This window comes from Hippocampus zosterae, chromosome 17, assembly GCF_025434085.1.
Source record: "Hippocampus zosterae strain Florida chromosome 17, ASM2543408v3, whole genome shotgun sequence".
NCBI classification, from domain to species: domain Eukaryota; kingdom Metazoa; phylum Chordata; class Actinopteri; order Syngnathiformes; family Syngnathidae; genus Hippocampus; species Hippocampus zosterae.
The window spans coordinates 6912804-6933148 of record NC_067467.1 but is presented as its reverse complement, the minus strand read 5'-3'; the positions used below and the strand labels follow the sequence as shown (position 1 = coordinate 6933148).

The window sequence follows — 20345 nt, the reverse complement described above, 5'->3', positions numbered from 1 at the left end:
CAAGATGGGTCAGTTTATTCGCTGTGCTGTGTGTTATCGTCCCACCATATAGCTCTCCCACTCTTGCAGATGTTTAGAGATCTTGCAGCGACACCTTGTGTTCAAGAGTGGTTAATACCGCAACCTACCCTAATTCAAAGGTCCTCAAAACCTTTACACAAAGTCCCGCTTCAAGTCACTGAATCACCAAGTACCATCATAATCACCAACATTAGGATGCTGTAGTGTTGAAGGCCTAAGTGTTCATTAAATATGAGAGTATTGAGGTTTTATTCCTAAAAATGTAACTTGCTGCAAGAGAAGCATGCAATACAGAGTGTTTATTAAATATGAGAGAATTGAGGTTTTATTCCTAAAAATGTACCTTGCTGCAAGAGAAGCATGCAATACAGGTCGACGAAAACAAGAAAAATGTATTAACCGTAACCCTTCCACCGCAATGATTACGACATACTACGATGACTACATTCAAATGAGTGAAATTAGGTAGGTTGCGAAAAAGTAAATCACGTCGCGCTCTTGTTCATTCAAGTCAAGTACAACTTTATCGTCAAATGTGCTGTACAGCACAGATGAAATTTCTTCCCTCTCAAGACAACAGAAAACAAGAGGAGCCGCTGCGGGCGTCCGCGCCGCCAGCAAAAGAAAAGTTAACATAAAACGACCAAATAATACCAGACGACACATTAGACAGACAATCGTGCAATCTTAACCACTTTCCTGCATACACTTTGTTGTCTGAAGCAGTTCTAGATGAAAGAGGAGCGAATCAAAGTGTCCTTTTCACCAGCGGATCAAAGACGTCATGCTGCAATGCGCACACGTCCGCTACAAGCTAAGCTTGAAAGCAACAAGAAGCTGTAGCATACATTCACGAAAAAGACAGATTGTCTCACATCTCAGTTGTAGTAAAAAAGAATATGACAGATTTTTATTGTTGTTATTTTGTTGCTAGGCACTCATCATAAGGAAGTGGGTGATTCATATTTTTGTGAGAAACTTCTTGAGACTCTCTATTGGTGATTGAGTAGCAGGTGGAGAGTTGCGGTACAACATACGACTTTGACTTAATACAGGGAAAGTACCATTACCGTGAATTCCATTGTGCTCTGACAGCCTGAACGCTCACACCTTCGTGAACTCAAGAAGCAATTGCCCGCACTGCTTTGCGACACAAATTTTGTGAGTTTGAGTCCACAGGCTGGGGCTGCTCGTCATGCCGCCTCCTACCCAGCAAGCCCTCATCTACATCCTCCTCCTGTGGACCACCGTCCTTTCCCTCAGCCAGGTGGCGTGGATCGCCTTGTACTTCTCCGCGGCAGGGCAAAGCAGCACGGTGAGACCGTCTGGACGGGTTCGGTCTGCATTTGTGTTTTTGTCACTTCTCCATCGCAAGAAGACCTCGTACCTTTTGTGGTCTGTGGTCTAGCACAGCTGGTGAGAACTCTTCACCTGCTTGCGGTCTCGCAACCTGACATGTCAAGACCTGCCTTTGGTGGGAGTGTGAATTGTATACACGTACAGAATTCAAAACCAGAACGTCTGAACTGCGATGGAGATGTGCGAACCACTTGGCAGCCATGACGAGTCGTGCCATTGAACACCCCAAAATATGTTGAATTTCCTACATTTTTAACACAAAATGATGGAAAGAGAAATAATCCATTCGGTCATGAAACTCGTCATTCTAAAAGCAATGTTAACAACATGTTATTATTATTATTATTATTATGATATATTATTTAACTGAAGCATAGAAAGAAGTGTACCACTTTTTTCCAGAGACAGCTCCAGTATTTTTTCCCACTCCCGGAGCGAAAGTGGAGCGTGACAATACACAGGGATTAAGGAAATGCCTCAATATATTTTAGAGGATCAAAATAAAATGCTGGAGGGGCTTAACGAGGGCTCCACACGTTCCTGATGCTGATTTAGCCCCGCCGAGCCATCCTGGACTGTTGAGATCCACTGTACCATCCGAGGGGGGGAAAAAATGGAGCTCTGACTCGTTTTATTAGTGCCTCTCTGAAAAGCACAGTGAAATTAATGCCACCACATGACTGTTTTATGACAACATGACATGATTGTTTGAATCACCCAAAAGTGCTTTGATGACTTATTATGATCTGTGTCCTTTCATAGAAGCGAATGAATGATGTGTCCCATGACTTGATGTGGTTGAAGAGGAACCATTCGGTAGGATAATTGTTGGCTGGTATTTCATCTTGCGGACGTCAAGCTTTAAGGTGTAACGAAATGTACACACACACCAACAGACCATCTGTCTCGGATTTTGGTAGCTGCTTCAAGTGCTTCCTGTCTCTGTGCTTATGGCATGTCATTGAGCTTAACGCCCCCCCCCCCTCCCCCCCGCACACACACACACACACACCTCTCACGTCATTGCCTGCTTTTGGGGAAATGGCAGCGCAATGCTCTTCACTTTTCGTTTGACTCGCTTTTTTTTTTCTTTGAAGTGTCAAGTTGTAAGAGATGCCGTCCTCTTTTGACAGTCTCTTCTTGAAGAACCACCTCAGTCAGATGAAGGCAGAATGCTCACCTACATGGCTGTCGGAGGTAACAAAAAAAAAGTTACCAGAATTCAATGTTAAAGCCTTCAGCATTGCTGAACAATTTCAATTTGTATCAGCACCTTCACAGACATCCCAGCTTTGGCGTTACCATCCATGCATACTGATATCTCAACTCTAAACTACTACAATACTGTGCCTTTGCATTTTGGCTTCTTTTAGAGCTACTACTAAAGTAGTTTAACATTTGAAGTAGCCGAACACTTGAACCCACTAACGCAAGGATTGAAGTACTCGTCACAAAGGCATTCCCTTTTAAGGGCATAGCCTTGTGTTTACATTGTCAAGCCTTGAGATAAAAGATCGCTTTGTTCCGTGACCGCGTTGGCGTCGGAAAACATTTGTATCTCAAGTCGTCTTTCCCCTATAACATCAATGGGAATGTATTTCATTTGTTGGCGCCGCCAACTAGTCCTTCAACTGCAAGTGAGCCAATGGGAAATGATGGTGAAGTTGGCCAGCGCCATCAGCAGTTGGGGTCTGAAGCGCACGTGTATCTAACATTTCGCCTACTTTTTGTGTTGTCAAGATCTTAAATTCGTCATCGGCACCGTGAAACTCAAAATTCTGAATATGTGCAACCGTAGTCACAGTATCATCAAGCTAGCTTCCTTTTGTTAATGTTAAGTGTGGTACACACACACTTTGGAAACAAAGTGACTAACCTATGAACACATCCCTATGGTCAAAACATTTTCTCGTCTTTGCGAGTGGTATCGTCGTTTTTGTCCAGTGCTGTTTCAGAGAGTTTGCTGTTTCAAAAGCAATGTCTAATTTTCTTTGGTTATTGTTTGATTAGTTTTCATCCTTCTGCGACTAAATCAGCTTTCCCCACCCCTCCCATAGTGGGCAAGGCAATCCATTGGCTGGCGAGGCAGGCGAACACAGACTTGATGTCCGAGTCGGGAGACACGCTAGCCATTATGAAGGACGGGTATTACTTCCTTAGCGTCCAGGTGACTCTGTCCTCATGCGACACACGACAAGTAACCGTGAGCCTGAAGCGCGGCGAGCGAGTCCTCCTTCAGGGCCGCGTCCACGCCGACACGTGCAGTACGGGCGTTCTCAGCAAGGCAGAGGAGCTGTCTGCCGGGGAAGATGCGCTGGAGGTCACCATCAACCCTCCAACGGTCAATGTCGACTTGACGAATGCTCTCACCCACATGGACGTCATCTACATGTTCAAGTCGTAGAGTCACTGCTTCAGCAAATGGTAACATGCATTCATTCATTTAAATACGATTGATTGGGTCTACTTAAATCTGTTACTGTCCTTTTACAGGATATATAGTTGGTGAAATTGCCTCTTTTTAAAGCTCAAAAACCTAATTGTCCAATTTTTAATTGAATCAGAATTATATGTTTTAACCTTAGTGTTAAGGGTAAAAAATAATTACCCGAGAACATCTTTTCCACCATCACTACAATTCTTATTTCCTTCATGCGGGGATTTTATTTTCTTGAATGGAAAATGTTTCCTCTGACGGGTGTGATGGAACAAAAAAGATGGCATATTTTGTTCTCGACGTTTGATTTCTTTATTCAGTATATTTAAAACGTGTTGTAAATAAGAGTGAGTTTATGTTGTCACCCATTCAGTTCAATGGCTGATTGATTTTAAATATTTATATTGTATTTATTTATTGTTAAGCTCCTAGTTATTGTTCATACATCACATTTATATCATATGGAGACTTTCAGTGATCTCCCACTGTATACCAGTTCACTTACCGACAATTTTTATTGCCATCCCTCAATGCTAAAATGCTCAATAAGGGGCAAATGCTAGCATATTTTTGCAGATTACATTTTGTTTTTGATTAAATCCATGCATTAAAAAAATACATTTATTGTGAAGTTGCATGCATTTGTTGTCATCAAAGTATGTACATGGCGTACTGTAGCTCACGTCACATAAGGTACATCCGCACCATCAAATTAAATCCTCCGCAAGAGCTGTCGCAAAAAAAAGACACTTAGATCTAGCTCGATAAGTTTACCAAAACATTGTAACCACGACAAAAAAATCATTTACACCACTGCCTTGAGATGAGAGTTTCATTCATCCCATAACCATTCTAGTATCTCAAATCAACTTTCCCCATTTGAAATGAATGGAAATCCAGCCTCGTTAAGGAAAATAGCACTCTACAATAATGTCATTTCTAAATCAATTAAACAGAATTTAAAGGATTAAACTGTTGACATCGTAATGCTGCCTACCTACGGTGAGCATCATGAGTCATTTCCGCACATTTACAGACCAGCGGCGTGAAATCAAAGTTTGGAGTTAAATGCCCTGATCTAAGTACAGGTGGTCGAGGAATAACACTCTCAGTGCAACTAGTGACAACTGCAAAACCCTCACAGTGAATCTGCTCCTTCCTCTGGCAACCACACACCGGCTTCATGGGAGATCATTAGTCATCATTCCTACCCAAGACGCATACTTTCCACTGTCGCCAAATCTTGCCGAGCGTCAAACCTCAATCGTCAAATTAAAGTCTTTTCCAACAGGAGGCTTCATCACAACCCCTCACTCATCTCGAGCAACCAAATTCTTGCAAAGACAGATTTTCCATTTTCATTCAATAACCATATATTAGCCCTATTAGCACCTAAAATCATTTTTAGTTACCAAATCAATACACTACCAATTTGCTCCCTGTAGTTTAGTTTTTTTTCTTTCCTGAAAATGGTAAAGTATGAGTTAGACTAAACACGCAGAAACACAAAGGACTATAGTTTAGGACTAGACTTGTTTGTAAAAAATTCATTTCCTGCTTAAACAGCGCTTGGAATGAACAAGGAGAAACAGCGCACTCTGGTGGAGATGGTGCAGAGCTGCTTCTTAACGGGCTGTTGGAAAATTCTGCTGACTTGTCACCCTCAAGCACCTTATTGGCGTGCACATGTCGCCTCCCAAATGCCTTATCCTGTGACATCTGGCCTATCAACACTATCCATCTGCTCTGCGTGCGTGCGTGTGCGTGTGTGAATGAGAGAGAGAGTTTGGAGAAGTGTGTGTGTAAATTAGAATATTTACTAACTACAGCATTCAAGCTAAGCTAGCTAGCTCTATTTGATGTTTGAGATTCTGACTTTAACAGCACCGATCCTTCGAAGTGCTTGTGAGTGTGCATACGAGCATATTTACTTGTTTAACTATTTATAATCAGGTACCTAGGTCAAGTCAACAGTATTTATAGAGCACTTTCAAACAGCCATCGCTGCATACAAAGTGCTGTACATGGAGCGATTTAACATACACAATAAACAGTAAGACGAAATGGTAATAAAGGCGGTAGAAAGCACCAAGCAGTAAAATCATGCTGAGTCGAACGCCAAAGAATACAAGTGGGTTTTGAGGAGGGCTTTAAAGATGGGCAGTGAGGAGGCTTGCCGAATGTTCAGTGGGAGGTCATTCCAGAGAGAGGGACCAGCAACAGAAAAGGCTCGATCCCCTCTGAGCCTCAGTTTAGTTCTTGGTACTTCTAACAAAGACTGGTCCACAGACCTGAGGCGCCGGGCAGGTGTGTAAGGGCGGATGAGCTCAGAGAGGTAAGGTGGCGCGAGATTATTTAGAGATTTGAAAACAAAGAGGAGGATCTTGAAAATAACTCTAAAATGAATGGGGAGCCAGTGAAGGGATGCCAGAGTAACGTGATAATCTTCTTGTTATAATAGTTCTTGTTTGAATCTCTGATAGTTAACGATTTGAAAATGTAAGCTGTAGTTTTCAGTAGGTACCAAGCCCTGTCGCAAAGATCCAAAATCTTGCCGTTGACACCCCCACCCACTAAATTGTAATTGCATTTAGATGACACAAGCAGTACAGACATGTCTTAGGCCTGAGTACAAAAAGGTTTTAAAAAAATAAATAAAGCGACGTCAATTTTTTTATGAAAGCGTCTGAAATAGCTGACCCTAAGCATGACACGACACCATTTATGTCATAAATGCACCAAAGACGTTTTCATAAGCTCTGACCCGCAATATTTTGGAAGTGTCGCTGACATTGACAAACAGAGCGTCATCTTTGTGCAGGTGAAAGACCCCGCCGAGGAAAGTGTTGCCGTTGTTCTTGTTATCTGCAGAAGAAAATTGCCTGGCCTGCAAGAGGGGGACGGTGCCGCCGGGGTGCCGGCTAGTACGCTTCATGACGGTGTGGTGGAAGGTGGCGCCGTTGTGGAAGGACAATTTGGAGTAGACAAAGTAGAAGCCTTCTCGGCGGATCAGTAGACTTCCGTTCTTGTATTCCATGCCGCAGAGAAGACGGCCCGAAATAAGGCTCCAGCCAACTACGCTTTTGCCGTGAGTTGCATCTTTGCCATCTGCAGACATTCAACACAACAGCCGTCAATGCTGTATGAACCATCCCAAAAGACACTTATACACTTCAAGAAATTGGAAAAAAAACCAAATGTGAGAGACACCCTGTATGCATTCGAGATTTGGAGGTCAACTTCATTTGACATTCTCTAAACTCTTCAACGCCCACTTTTCGCATAGCTTTCTGTTCTCTCACGTCTTAATTCACATCCCAATATGTTTATTTTCAAAATATTTGAAAGGTGCATTTATTATGGATTATTATTACCTATGGTTGTGAGCTAGAATAAATGTATTTAATTTTTCAATTAAAAGTATATGAAAATCCATTTAATGAGTTAAGTAACTAAATGGGTTATTGTCAACAAACGGTTAATTACACATTAAAAGATATGAATTAAAATCAAATAGAAATTGTATTTTTTTAACATAATATTAAAAATAAATGACGGGAGTGCTATTTTCTTTTTCAGCAAAACCAACAGCAACCGTTCCCTTTTTGGGGGGGGGTTCCATGTTGTAGTTGAGTCTATCACACTTTCTTGCTTTGATTTCAAAACTTGGGGCCGCTTGCATTCATTGAAATAAAAATAGCGGCACTTGTCAGACTCACCCATCAGGTGTGCAACCGGTTTGGAATCAGGAGTGCAAGTATGTGGAGATACTTTTTTCTCTGTTGGGGGAGGAAGGAAAAAAAAGAGGATTTACTATGGATCAAAAATGTCTACACACCCCAGTTTGAATGCCATTTTTTTTGTGATACAAAACCGAGACCAGGATAAATCTCTTGGGGGAATTTTGCCATGAATATGAACTCTAATTTGTACACCTCCACAGGACAAAAAAAAGAAAAAGTTGTTGCACCCACTCTCCTAAAGTACCGGTAGTAGCACTTGAGACTCACCAATCAGGCGTGCGAGTGGTTTGGAAAGAGGCCTATGATGAGTGGAAATGTGGGGAGATGCCTTTTTGTCTGTTCGGGGAGGAGGAAAAACAATGATGTCATTTACAGATCTAAAAAGTCTACACCCCCCCCCCCCCCCCCCCCAAAATGAGGTATGAAAAATGAGACCAATCATTAGGGGAGGGAAATCCTCCATGAATGTGATCGTCCGTGACTAAAAATAATGTTGCGCATGTGTGCACACCCTTTTCTAACCGAGAATCTGGCTGTGCTCACATGCATCCAAACTCAAGTTAAATGTTGAGTCAGCACACACCTGCCGCCATTGTGAGATCATTTTCAGATGTTCCAGTAGGCTTTTCCTGACGTTGTTTGGTGACTAGTGTATACTGCGCCTTATGAGCCCTCATTTTGGCATTGAATTGAAAAGGCGCCACCAACATACCTGCAGTCAACTTGGAGCGCGGCGTTGACGGCATCTGCAATGCAAAGTGAACATGTCAGACAGATCGAAATGAGATGTCAGCCTCACTGAAGTGATACTTCATGGTTGCTTGTGCGAGAAGACGGTAGGCCGGAGGAAACAGGAACTCGACCACTTCCTTTTGCCATAGTTGCACCGTGTAGGTGTTTGTCTTTTGCCATCTACGAGCAACTTCAAGACCCCAACAGGAAACGCTCACGCATTTTCTATTTCATACGCTGTGTACTGTCAGTACTGTATGATGATACAAGTATAACAAAAAGCCCAACGGCCATCACATCAAACTCAACTGAACATTGTAACCTTTGTCGCCACCTGAGTCAAAATGGCTGCCGCACACCATGTCACTTCTGAAAGATACATGGCAGCATCCCAGTGTGAGTGATAGAATGACGGGAATTTGTAACCAACCGGCCTTTTTTTTTCCTGTTTTCGAACATCCATAGTTCAGTGACAGGAGCACTTAATCAAATTCTTACTGTATGTGAGAAATATTCAGAGTGATAACATTTTGAATATTTCAGAAAGAGACCGAAACTATGCTGATGGTTCAAGAACAGCAACAAATATACTTTGGGTGCACCTTTCCAAAAAGGCGTTTTTTGGCAAAGTTGCCCTCGGTTTAAGAAGTTTTAAATATAAATAAAATACTTATTTTTAATGGTTAATGAAGTCCATATATTTAGAAATTCATATAAAAAGTGAAAATATATTAAGATGATACATGTTTTTAAGAAATCAAATGCAGTCATAAAATGATGAATTTGTAAAGAATAAAAGAAAATGCATTAATCGGTTAAAAAATGTCACCTTAGAAAGAGAAAGCAAATATTTTTTATGCTAAATGTTTTCTTTAAAAGGAATAATATATAATTTTTTAACTAAAAGAAATAAAACACGTTGCACTTGATTGAAAAAGGCAAACTATATTGAATCTTGAATTAATTTATATACATTTAAAGGGAAAGAAATTGGAAAACAAAAATACATATGCTGTATATAAATGTGTATATATAATCATTTAGAAATTATATTCAGAATAAATGCGTAAAAGGGTATTTTAATTCAAATCGTAACGCCAATTTATACGCGGGACCCATCCGATGTTGATGATGATGTGTGTGCAGGGACGCGATGGGCTCCTTACCTGCACGGAATTGTTTGAATGCAGGTAGAAGATGAGGAGCGCTTCCAGGACGAGCCCGATCAGAGCCACGCTCGCCAGCATGAAGAGAATCGTCTGAGCCAGGCCAGTGCACCGTCGGGCCCGGCCCGCTCGGGGTGGTAGCGCAGGAGGGGCGGCAGCGGCGTGGCTGTCGACCAAGTAGACTGACCGTGGGTGCCTCATATCTCTGCGGGAGCAAAACTCGTCTGGAGTGGAAAAGTGAAACGGGGCGGTTGAGAGGTGAGACAATGAGCAAACTGTGTGGCTTCTTTGTGGTTGCATCAGCAACACGAGTTTCTGCGCTCTCGCGGCAGTATATGGGCGATGACCTTTGAACCACAAAGGAACCGCGCCGGTTTATTTTTATTTTTTTAACCAACATAGTACATTTGTTAAGTGCAGTTCCGTTGTATTGAACGTTTAAATCCAATGAAACTCATACGTTTTGTATTTCACTTCAATGCCCAGTTTATTTGAATTGAGGAAGCGAAAAAGTTGGCTAAGTTTCATGGAAATGCAGATTCCTGGGCAAAAAAAAATGGAGAAAAAGAACTTTTTGTAAAAGCATGCATTTCAATCATGTGAGGCATCACTGCCACCTACTGGTCGCTTTTTTACATGATTTACAATGCAAACGGCTTATTCTCATTCACAGATTGCACCAGACCCTCCTCCTCTCTCTGATGCAAAAAAAAGACTTAGACGTACAAGTACGTCCTTGGTAGGCGGAGCCTAATTTTAAAAAGACGTACAAGGACGTCTTGTGGAATGAAAGAGTTAATTCATTTGGTGCTTTGCATCCATCAATCTATCCATTACCTGAGCCGAACATTTCTATCCACGATGCCTATCTAACCGGTTACCTTCCCATCTAAATTGGCCCATCACGTCAGCTTTCCCTTAATACTACCCCAGGGCGGCCATCCAGATGATCTGGTGCCGACGGATGGCAGACGCTCATCAATTAGCCGCAGGCTACCAAACCAGAATGACTGGAGTTGGGCCGGCCGAGCAGGTTTTGACCGGAGCGCTTTACCGGCAACTTCGGTCCCTGCGCTCAGTGCGATTGGGACGATGGCGCGAGCGTGTTGGCTGGCTTTGACGGCCTGCCTGGCAGCCAACCTGGCCCGGGCTTTGTCTTCGGTGCCCAGTCAAAACATGGAGTTCACATACTTGTTACCGGCGGGCAGCAGAGAGTGCTTCTTCCAATCTGTAGAGAAGGACAGCAGGCTGGAGTTTGAATACCAAGTACGGTACCTCGTCTCACTTGTCATAGCATTCTGTGAGCTTTCGTTCCAGGCGTCAAAGAGCACCGCGCCTCTGCTTTACTGCTACTCTTATAATTTGTGGACAAAAGCAATTGGACAAAGTGTTGCGTTGGTCCTCCTCTCACAGGTCGTGTTCTCACTTGGGCCACTGTGATTTCAATAGTTATAAGTCTTTGGAATCAAAGATTCTGGTGCTCCAGCAATATTGAAGAAAAAAAAAAGAAATTCATATTTCATTCGTCGCAGATGTGTGTCACAAATGCGACACCTGTTTTCAAGACTTCTAGACTACACAAGAAAAGTTTGGGAAGAAAATTGAGCTTTTCATGCTGCGCCCGACCTGAAATACTTTGTTGATTAAAAATCAATCATATATCAGGCAAAATGTCCTGTTTAATTGGCAGATAATTTGGTCTGAATGATGTAAGACCGTAAAGCAACCGCCATTACGGGGATTCTGTTTGCTTTCTGGCGACGTAAAACGCAGGATGTTAGAGAGTTGAAACATTCAATAATCTTGTCAGCAAAAAATGAACCTGAGCTTGAAATACTTTGAAATTTACAGTCTTAAAAAACAATAATGCGCCGCCACCAATCGGCCATTTGCAGTATTACACCACCAAAATAGACAATTTCGTGATAACTGGACAGTTTTTGGAGTGCAAAATGTAAGAGGAAAAAAAATGAAGGAACAGGAATGTACAACTGTGAATTTCTTTCTTTGTTTCCCAACTTGGATTGTTGAATTGTTTTTGCTTTGGAAAGGCGCGGCTGCTGACGGCGGTTTTGCCAGCGTCTTTCACTAATTACTATGTTGCGATTGACAGTGTCGCTGACAGGAAGAGTGGCAGCTTAACAAGCATTGTGCTTGAAACTGAGCCAAGGCACGTCATCCTCATTCTCAGCGCTGCTTTGGGATGGTCAAACGAGTTGCGCTGCACTTGAACAACGTGGATGTCACTTGGAAATTAACTGCCATCCTGAAGCATGATAAATGCGGCAGCGCCGTTGTCTCCATATTCATTTCAACAAAGTCACAATTTTAACAAAATGTTATCCCAGCTGTCTTCGGGCAGGAGGCGGGGGTGGGGGGACGGGACACCCTGAACTGGTTGCCAGACAATTGCAGGGCACACGCAGACGAACAACCACCCGTGCTCACACTCGCACTTGGGTACAATTTAGAGTGTTCAATCAGCCTGCCATGCATGTTTTTGGAATGTTGGAGGAAATCGGAGTACCCGGAGAAAACCCACGCAGGCTGAATCGAACTCTGCACCTCTCTGCATTGTGAGGCCGACGCGCTATCGAGTCGTCCGCCATGCCAACCTTACCAGAATAATGTCTCGGGGGGGGGGGGGAAACCTCTTATACAATCTGTGTGTGTGTTTCAGGTGATTGGCCAGCCGAATTTGGATGTGGGCTTTGTCATGATTTCACCCAGCGGCGACCGAGAAATTGATGACAAGAGGAAAAATCACGCCATCCACAAGTAACTATCGACCTAGCTAGCTGTACCACCCGTATATATAGACATATCTAACTGTATACACGCACGCACATATATGATGTGCGCGCCCATTTTTTTAGGCTGGAGCGTACGTATCAAGGCGACTACCAGCTGTGCTTCGACAACACGTTCAGTAAGATGAAGGCGAAGACGCTGTTCTTCACGCTGCTCATCAGCAGTGCCAACGACGCGGCCGAAGACGAGCGCAAGGCCTCAAACGACACTTTGGAGGTGAAGTTGCAGGACTTCAAGGTGAGTGTCGTGCTTTGGCACGCCGGGAAAACTGCATGTCCGTATACGAGTCACAGCACAGCAAAGTAGAATAAATTCCATCCTCAAAATTTTCGCATTCTAACATTTGAACATTTTTCTATCATGTAATGTTTGATACAGCATATAAAGGAATGTTGGATGCCTTCCCTCAGGTTTATGCTAAATCTCTTGACCCCACCGACCCTCTGTAGCTTGAGACCCTTAATTGGAAACCATAACCCGAGTTTGAAACCCAAAACCTACTTTGAAACTACTCTGAAACCCTAACCTGAGTTTGAAACCGTAAACATCATTTGAAACCCTACTTTGAAACCCAAACCCTAATTGTAAACCCTAACCCAAATTTGAAACCTTGCTTTGAAACCCTCATTTCAAACCGTAACCAATTAAAAGCCTTTACTTGAGCCCTATCTATAACTATGAAGCATACTTTTAAACCCTAACACAAATTGAAAACCAATTTGAAACCCTAACCCAAGTCTAAAACCCTAATTTAAAACCCCGCACGGGTGCGGCAGGTGAGAGGGGAGTATTCCCAAACTGATGCCCCTTCCCATTTGAAATGTTTGAACTTTAAAGTGAACTTCAACTAAAGTGTACCAAATAAATGGAGTCCAAAAAAACCCTCCCAAAAAAACAGGCCAGTGTAACTTCCTGTACAATTCATGTAGTGATTCTTTCATTAACCACTAGAGGGAGCTGGATTAAATCATGTGGTGGTTGCTGTGGCATCCCGCAGACTCGTCTGGACATGTTGCATAGGCAAATCCAGAGAAGTCGTGTGATCCAGCTCATGCTGAGGACCTTTGACACCAAAGACCAGCTCCTGCAGGACGACAACCTGTCGATGGTCAACTTCTGGTCCTGCTTCAGTATGGTGCTGGTCCTGGTTGTGGCCTTCTCGCAGGTTCGCATTCTCGAGTCGCTCTTCCCCGAGAGCTAGAACGGCATCGGCTGTTGTTCGAACAAAAAGCTTGTACACTCATATACACCTTCAAAATTGTTCCTCTGCGCTGCTTGTATTTCAAATCGGTTGTTGTTGTTGCAAAAAATATCATTTTAAAAATGTCATAAAATAGAGTAAGGTGTAATTTTATCGGATGAAATTTTATGTCCACATTGTGAGAGATTCAGGGGCGTGAAATTGAAAGGGAAAAATTTAATAAAAATGTTAAAATATGACACGATGAGTAATGCAACTGTGACAAAGACACTTTGACAAGCAACAGTATTTATTGAAACAAATGCGACGAGAGGAACGTCTATGACTATGACAAGAACTCCTGCTGTGACGCGAATAAAATATGTGTGCAAAAACTAAATGCAGGTTCACTATTTGCTAATCGCGATGTCACTCCCAAGGCTTTGTCGGCATTAAATTAGAATTCATGTGTGGTTCCAATTGCTCATGATAAGCAATGGCTTCATTATGTGTTGTCAATAAAACAAAAGAAAACAAAAAGTGATTGATTTATTTATTTTTTACAAGGCACATATTACAACTGACCTTTGCTAAACCTTTATCACTCGAGTAATTCTCATTTGAATCCGCATTTTTCAACCATGTAGAGTGCATATAAAACGTCTACACCCCCTTGTTGGAATGCCAGGTTTTTGTGACCAAAAATAATGTTAATAATTGGGCCAATAATACGAACCCTTTTCCATCAATGTTGCAAAAAAAAAAATCACAACACCATCTTTTTGGGAATAAAGTAAAAATAATATTCCAGTAGGCTTTTCTTGACAATTTTTTGGTCACATCTTGGAACACAGCTTCAGAAAAATTGCATTTTTGGAAAATGTAGGCAAGAGGAAATGAGTTTGAATTGAGTTTCCGGCCAAATTATTTTCAAAAGCTATTTTGAACGGGGAGGGATATGCAGAACTTTTTATAATACATTACATTATTGAGCTTGTAGGCATTTATGAGCAGGGGGAAAAAGTTCCCTTGTGTGCTTTATTGGCAGTGTAAGAACAGTCGAGGTTTTAGAGCGGCCCTCCTCTTTTTATTTTGTCCCCAAGGTCAGCCAAGGTCACCACAGATTCCGTCGCGGAGCAGGTCGCCTGTTTCAACAACAATCACCGTTAATCTCTGCGCGCGCACGTACACACTCGACATATGACATTGTGAAGATGAAAACTTCTCCAAATAAACACAGTATCATGACAGCTGCAGTCGAATAAAATAAGATGTGTGCGTGTGTGTGCATGTGTATGGATATATATACAGTATATACAGTATATGAAGAAGAGCGGAAAAGGACACGTGGAAACACAAAAGCACCAGGAACAATGCCGTCCGTTATTGTACACGAGATTTGTTCTTGAGTCTTAATGTGTGAGGCTACACTGGCACTTAACAACAAAAAAAACATCAGACGTCATCTTTTCATGGCAACATGGTGAGGTACAAACAGAACGTGGTTACGTCAGATTGTGGAGCGTCCTCCCTTCGGAGTATTTAAATGTTCATGAACATGCAGAGAAATTCAAATACTGTTTTCTGTCAATGTACAGTAAGGCCTTTTAGCCCCAAAATTCGACCATGTATACTAAGGTGTTTTTAGCAAAACAAAACGACCATGTATAGTGAGGTGTTTTTAGTCCCAAAAAACGACCATATAAAGTAAGGCTTTTTTCGCCAAAAAAACGACCATGTATAGTAAGGCGTTTTTAGCCCAAAAAAACTGACCATGTATTGTAAGGCATTTTTCGCCGAATATAGTAAGGCGTTTTTAGCTGGATAAACGACCATGTATAGTAAGACGTTTTTAGCTGAAAAAACCGACCATTTATAGTAAGGCATTTTTCGCCCAAAAAAACGACCATGTATAGTAAGATGTTTTTAGGGGAAAAAAACCACCAGGTATAGTAAGGCGTTTTTAGCCGAAAAAAGCGACCATGTATAGTAAGGCGTTTTTATCGGAAAAAAACGACCATGTATAGCAAGAGTTTTTAGCCGAAAAAAACCACCACGTACAGTAAGGCTTTTGTGCCGAAAAAAACGACCATGTATAGTAAGGCGTTTTTAACCGAAAAAAACCGACCATGTATAGTAAGGCGTTTTTAGCCGAAAAAAACGACCATGTATTGTCAGGCATTTTTCGCAAAATATAGTAAGGCGTTTTAGCTGAAAAAAACGACCATGTATAGTAAGGCATTTTGCACCGAAAAAAACGACCATGTATCGTAAGGCGTTTTTAACCGAAAAAACAACCATGTATAGTAAGGCGTTTTTAACCGAAAAAATCGACCATGTATAGCAAGGCGTTTTTAACCGAAAAAAACCCGACCATGTTGTAAGGCGTTTTTAACCGAAAAAAAACGACCATATATAGTAAGGCGTTATTAGCCGAAAAAAGCGACCATGTATAGCTAGGCGTTTTTAACCGAAAAAAAGACCATATATAGTAAGGCGTTTTTAGCCGAAAAAAGCGACCATGTATAGCAAGGCGTTTTTAACCGAAAAAAACGCGACCATGTAGTAAGGCGTTTTTAACCGAAAAAAACGACCATGTATAGTAAGGCATTTTTCGCCAAAAAAAACGACCATGTATAGTAAGATGTTTTTAGGGGAAAAAAACCACCATGTATAGTAAGGCGTTTTTAGCCGAAAATAAACGACCATGTATAGCAAGAGTTTTTAGCCGAAAAAAACCACCACGTACAGTAGTAAGGCTTTTGTGCCGAAAAAAACGACCATGTATAGTAAGGCGTTTTTAACCGAAAAAAACCCGACCATGTATAGTAAGGCGTTTTTAGCCGAAAAAAACGACCATGTATTGTCAGGCATTTTTCGCAAAATATAGTAAGGCGTTTTAGCTGAAAAAAACGACCATGTATAGTAAGGCATTTTGCGCCGAAAAAAACGACCATGTATAGTAAGGCGTTATTAGCCGAAAAAAAAACAACCATGTATAGTAAGGCGTTTTTAACCGAAAAAATCGACCATGTATAGCAAGGCGTTTTTTACCCGAAGAAAAAACGTCCATGTTAAATAAGGCTTTTTGTGCCGAAAAAACGACCATGCATAGTAAGGCGTTTTTTAGCCGAAAAAAGCGACCATGTATAGCTAGGCGTTTTTAACCGAAAAAAAACGACCACGTATAGTAAGGTGTTTTTAGCCGGAAAGAAACGACCATGTATAGTAAGAGATTTTAGCCGAAAAAAAACACCACATACAGTAAGGCGTTTTTAGCCGAAAAAAACGACCATGTATTGTAAGGCATTTTTCGCCAAATATAGTAAGGCGTTTTTAGCTGAAAAAAACGACCATGTATAGTAAAATGTTTTTAGGGGAAAAAAACACCATGTATAGTAAGGCGTTTTAGCCGAAAAAACGACCATGTATAGTAAGAGTTTTTAGCCGAAAAAACCCACCACGTACAGTAAGGCTTTTTGTGCCGAAAAAACGACAATGTGTAGTAAGGCATTTTTGGCCGAAATAAAAGACCATGTATAGTAAGGAGTTTTTAACTGAAAAAAAACCACCATAGTAAGGCTTTTTGGGTCCACAGTGCAATGCTGACGCACTAACCATTCGACGTCCAGTCAGTTGATGAACAAAAAAAATTGTGAATATGAACACGAATAGTTGTGCGTAGAACAAGTTAAAAAAATGACGGCCATGGACTTTGTTGAGAACACACAGGAAGGATGGAGCTGGATTCGAACCCTGCACCTCTGCAGTGCAACTCCGACGCACTTACCATTCAACTACGAGTCAGGTGATGAACAATTACTTTACATTGTCCGTAGATGTGAGTGTGAGCCCAAATAGTAGTGCGGAAAAGTGGATGAGAAAATGCACGGAAAACACACATTTCTGAGAACACAGAATGACAGAGCTGGATTCGAACCTCTCACCTCCACAGCGCAACGCCAACGTACAAACCATTCGACCACCAGGCAAGCAATGAACCTTTGACAATGTCCCGAAATAAGATTATTATTATAGATTATTTTGAAGTGTGATCATTTAGGTGTGCATGGATAGTAAGCCTTTTTTGTAACTATTTTTTTAAGTATACGAAGGTTCTTTTCACAACGACAGCAAAAAAATGACCATGTACATCAAGGCGTTTTGCGCTGAAAAAAAACAACCATGTATCGTAAGGCTTTTTTTCAGCCAAAAAACGTCCCTGGATAGTCAGGCGACGAAAATGACCAAAGATGTTCAGGTGTTTTTAACCGAAAAACCGACCATGTAAGGCGTTTTTAGTTAAAAAAAAAAGGACCATGTATACATGGTCGTTTTTTCGGTTAAAAACATCTTACTATACACGGTCGTTTTTTTCGGTTAAAAACGCCTTACTATACCGTACATGGTCATTTTTTTCGGCTAAAAACGCCTTACTATATATACATCGTTGTTTTTTTCGGCTAAAAACGCCTTACTATATATACATCATTGTTTTTTTCGGCTAAAAACACCTTACTATACATGGTCGTTTTTTTTGGCTAAAAACGCCTTACTATACATGGTCGTTTTTTTCGGTTAAAAACGCCTTACTATCCACGGTCGTTTTTTTCGGCTAAAAACGCCTTACTATAGATGGTCGTTTTTTTCGGCTAAAAATGCCTTACTATCCACGGTCGTTTTTTACGGCTAAAAACGCCTTACTATACATGGTCGTTTTTTTTCGGTTAAAAACGCCTTACTATCCACGGTCGTTTTTTTCGGCTGAGAACGCCTTACTATCCACGGTCGTTTTTTTCGGCTAAAAACGCCTTACTATAGATGGTCGTTTTTTTCGGCTAAAAATGCCTTACTATCCACGGTCGTTTTTTACGGCTAAAAACGCCTTACTATACATGGTCGTTTTTTTCGGTTAAAAACGCCTTACTATCCACGGTCGTTTTTTTCGGCTGAAAACGCCTTACTATCCACGGTCGTTTTTTTCGGCTAAAAACGCCTTACTATCCACGGTCGTTTTTTTCGGCTAAAAATGCCTTACTATCCACGGTCGTTTTTTTCGGCTAAAAACGCCTTACTATAGATGGTCGTTTTTTTCGGCTAAAAATGCCTTACTATCCACGGTCGTTTTTTTCCGCTAAAAACGCCTTACTATAGATGGTCGTTTTTTCGGCTAAAAACACCTTACTATACATGGTCGTTTTTTTCGGCTAAAAACGCCTTACTATCCACGGTCGTTTTTTTCGGCTAAAAACGCCTTACTATACATGGTCGTTTTTTTTCGGCTAAAAATGTCTTACTATCCACAGTCGTTTTTTTCGGCTAAAAACGCCTTACTATAGATGGTCGTTTTTTCGGCTAAAAACACCTTACTATACATGGTCGTTTTTTTCGGTTAAAAACGTCTTACTATCCACGGTCGTTTTTTTCGGCTAAAAACGCCTTACTATAGATGGTCGTTTTTTTCGGCTAAAAATGCCTTACTATCCACGGTCGTTTTTTACGGCTAAAAACGCCTTACTATACATGGTCGTTTTTTTTCGGTTAAAAACGCCTTACTATCCACGGTCGTTTTTTTCGGCTGAGAACGCCTTACTATCCACGGTCGTTTTTTTCGGCTAAAAACGCCTTACTATAGATGGTCGTTTTTTTCGGCTAAAAATGCCTTACTATCCACGGTCGTTTTTTACGGCTAAAAACGCCTTACTATACATGGTCGTTTTTTTCGGTTAAAAACGCCTTACTATCCACGGTCGTTTTTTTCGGCTGAAAACGCCTTACTATCCACGGTCGTTTTTTTCGGCTAAAAACGCCTTACTATAGATGGTCGTTTTTTTCGGCTAAAAATGCCTTACTATCCACGGTCGTTTTTTTCGGCTAAAAACGCCTTACTATAGATGGTCGTTTTTTTCGGCTAAAAACGCCTTACTATAGATGGTCGTTTTTTCGGCTAAAAACACCTTACTATACATGGTCGTTTTTTTCGGCTAAAAACGCCTTACTATCCACGGTCGTTTTTTTCGGCTAAAAACGCCTTACTATACATGGTCGTTTTTTTTCGGCTAAAAATGCCTTACTATCCACAGTCGTTTTTTTCGGCTAAAAACGCCTTACTATAGATGGTCGTTTTTTCGGCTAAAAACACCTTACTATACATGGTCGTTTTTTTCGGTTAAAAACGCCTTACTATCCACGGTCGTTTTTTTCGGCTAAAAACGCCTTACTATACATGGTCGGTTTTTTTCGGCTAAAAATGCCTTACTATACATGGTCGTTTTTTTCGGTTAAAAACGCCTTACTATCCACGGTCGTTTTTTTCGGCTAAAAACGCCTTACTATACATGGTCGGTTTTTTTCGGCTAAAAATGCCTTACTATACATGGTCGTTTTTTTTCGGTTAAAAACGCCTTATATATACAGATGGTCATCTATATATATATATATATATATATATATATATATATATATATAGATGGTCGTTTTTTTCGGTTAAAAACGCCTTACTATCCACGGTCGTTTTTTTCGGCTGAAAACGCCTTACTATCCACGGTCGTTTTTTTCGGCTAAAAACGCCTTACTATAGATGGTCGTTTTTTTCGGCTAAAAATGCCTTACTATCCACGGTCGTTTTTTTCGGCTAAAAACGCCTTACTATAGATGGTCGTTTTTTTCGGCTAAAAATGCCTTACTATAGATGGTCGTTTTTTGGGCTAAAAACGCCTTACTATACCTTACATGGTCGTTTTTTCGGTTAAAAACGCCTTACTATACATGGTCGTTTTTTTTCGGTTAAAAACGCCTTACTATATACACAGTCGTTTTTTTTCCGGCTAAAAACGCCTTACTATAGATGGTCGGGGTTTTTTCGGCTAAAACGCCTTACAATACATGCCGTTTTT

General features: G+C 41.2%; 2 protein-coding genes across 2 annotated transcripts; one reads left to right on the top strand and one right to left on the bottom strand.

Annotated features, from left to right (window-relative positions):
• Positions 1-6258: 6258 nt before the first annotated feature.
• tnfsf14 (TNF superfamily member 14) lies at positions 6259-9736 on the bottom strand. Its single transcript, XM_052048965.1, has 5 exons — positions 9459-9736; positions 8273-8306; positions 7828-7896; positions 7537-7596; positions 6259-6925 (listed from the first exon to the last, which is right to left on the bottom strand). The coding sequence occupies exons 1-5, from the start codon at positions 9657-9659 to the stop codon at positions 6540-6542; spliced, it is 750 nt and encodes a 249-aa protein (XP_051904925.1). The 5' UTR covers positions 9660-9736; the 3' UTR covers positions 6259-6539.
• A 779-nt stretch (positions 9737-10515) lies between these two features.
• Positions 10516-13989, top strand: LOC127589702 (transmembrane emp24 domain-containing protein 1-like). The gene is made up of 4 exons (XM_052048966.1): positions 10516-10724; positions 12139-12236; positions 12335-12506; positions 13267-13989. Exons 1-4 carry the CDS (start codon positions 10551-10553, stop codon positions 13468-13470), a joined length of 648 nt encoding a protein of 215 aa, XP_051904926.1. The 5' UTR covers positions 10516-10550; the 3' UTR covers positions 13471-13989.
• Positions 13990-20345: the final 6356 nt, after the last annotated feature.

What these genes read in the sequence shown, in the direction of transcription:
- tnfsf14 (XM_052048965.1), bottom strand. Translation starts at nt 9,659, where the DNA reads ATGAGGCACCCACGGTCAGTCTACTTGGTCGACAGCCACGCCGCTGCC. An exon ending in ATTCAAACAATTCCGTGCAG is followed by an intron (nt 8,307 to 9,458) that starts GTAAGGAGCCCA and finishes TTTGCATTGCAG; the next exon opens with ATGCCGTCAACGCCGCGCTC. An exon ending in ACCACTCGCACGCCTGATTG is followed by an intron (nt 7,597 to 7,827) that starts GTGAGTCTCAAG and finishes CTCCCCCAACAG; the next exon opens with AGAAAAAAGTATCTCCACAT.
- LOC127589702 (XM_052048966.1), top strand. Translation starts at nt 10,551, where the DNA reads ATGGCGCGAGCGTGTTGGCTGGCTTTGACGGCCTGCCTGGCAGCCAAC. An exon ending in AAAAATCACGCCATCCACAA is followed by an intron (nt 12,237 to 12,334) that starts GTAACTATCGAC and finishes CCATTTTTTTAG; the next exon opens with GCTGGAGCGTACGTATCAAG. An exon ending in TGAAGTTGCAGGACTTCAAG is followed by an intron (nt 12,507 to 13,266) that starts GTGAGTGTCGTG and finishes GGCATCCCGCAG; the next exon opens with ACTCGTCTGGACATGTTGCA.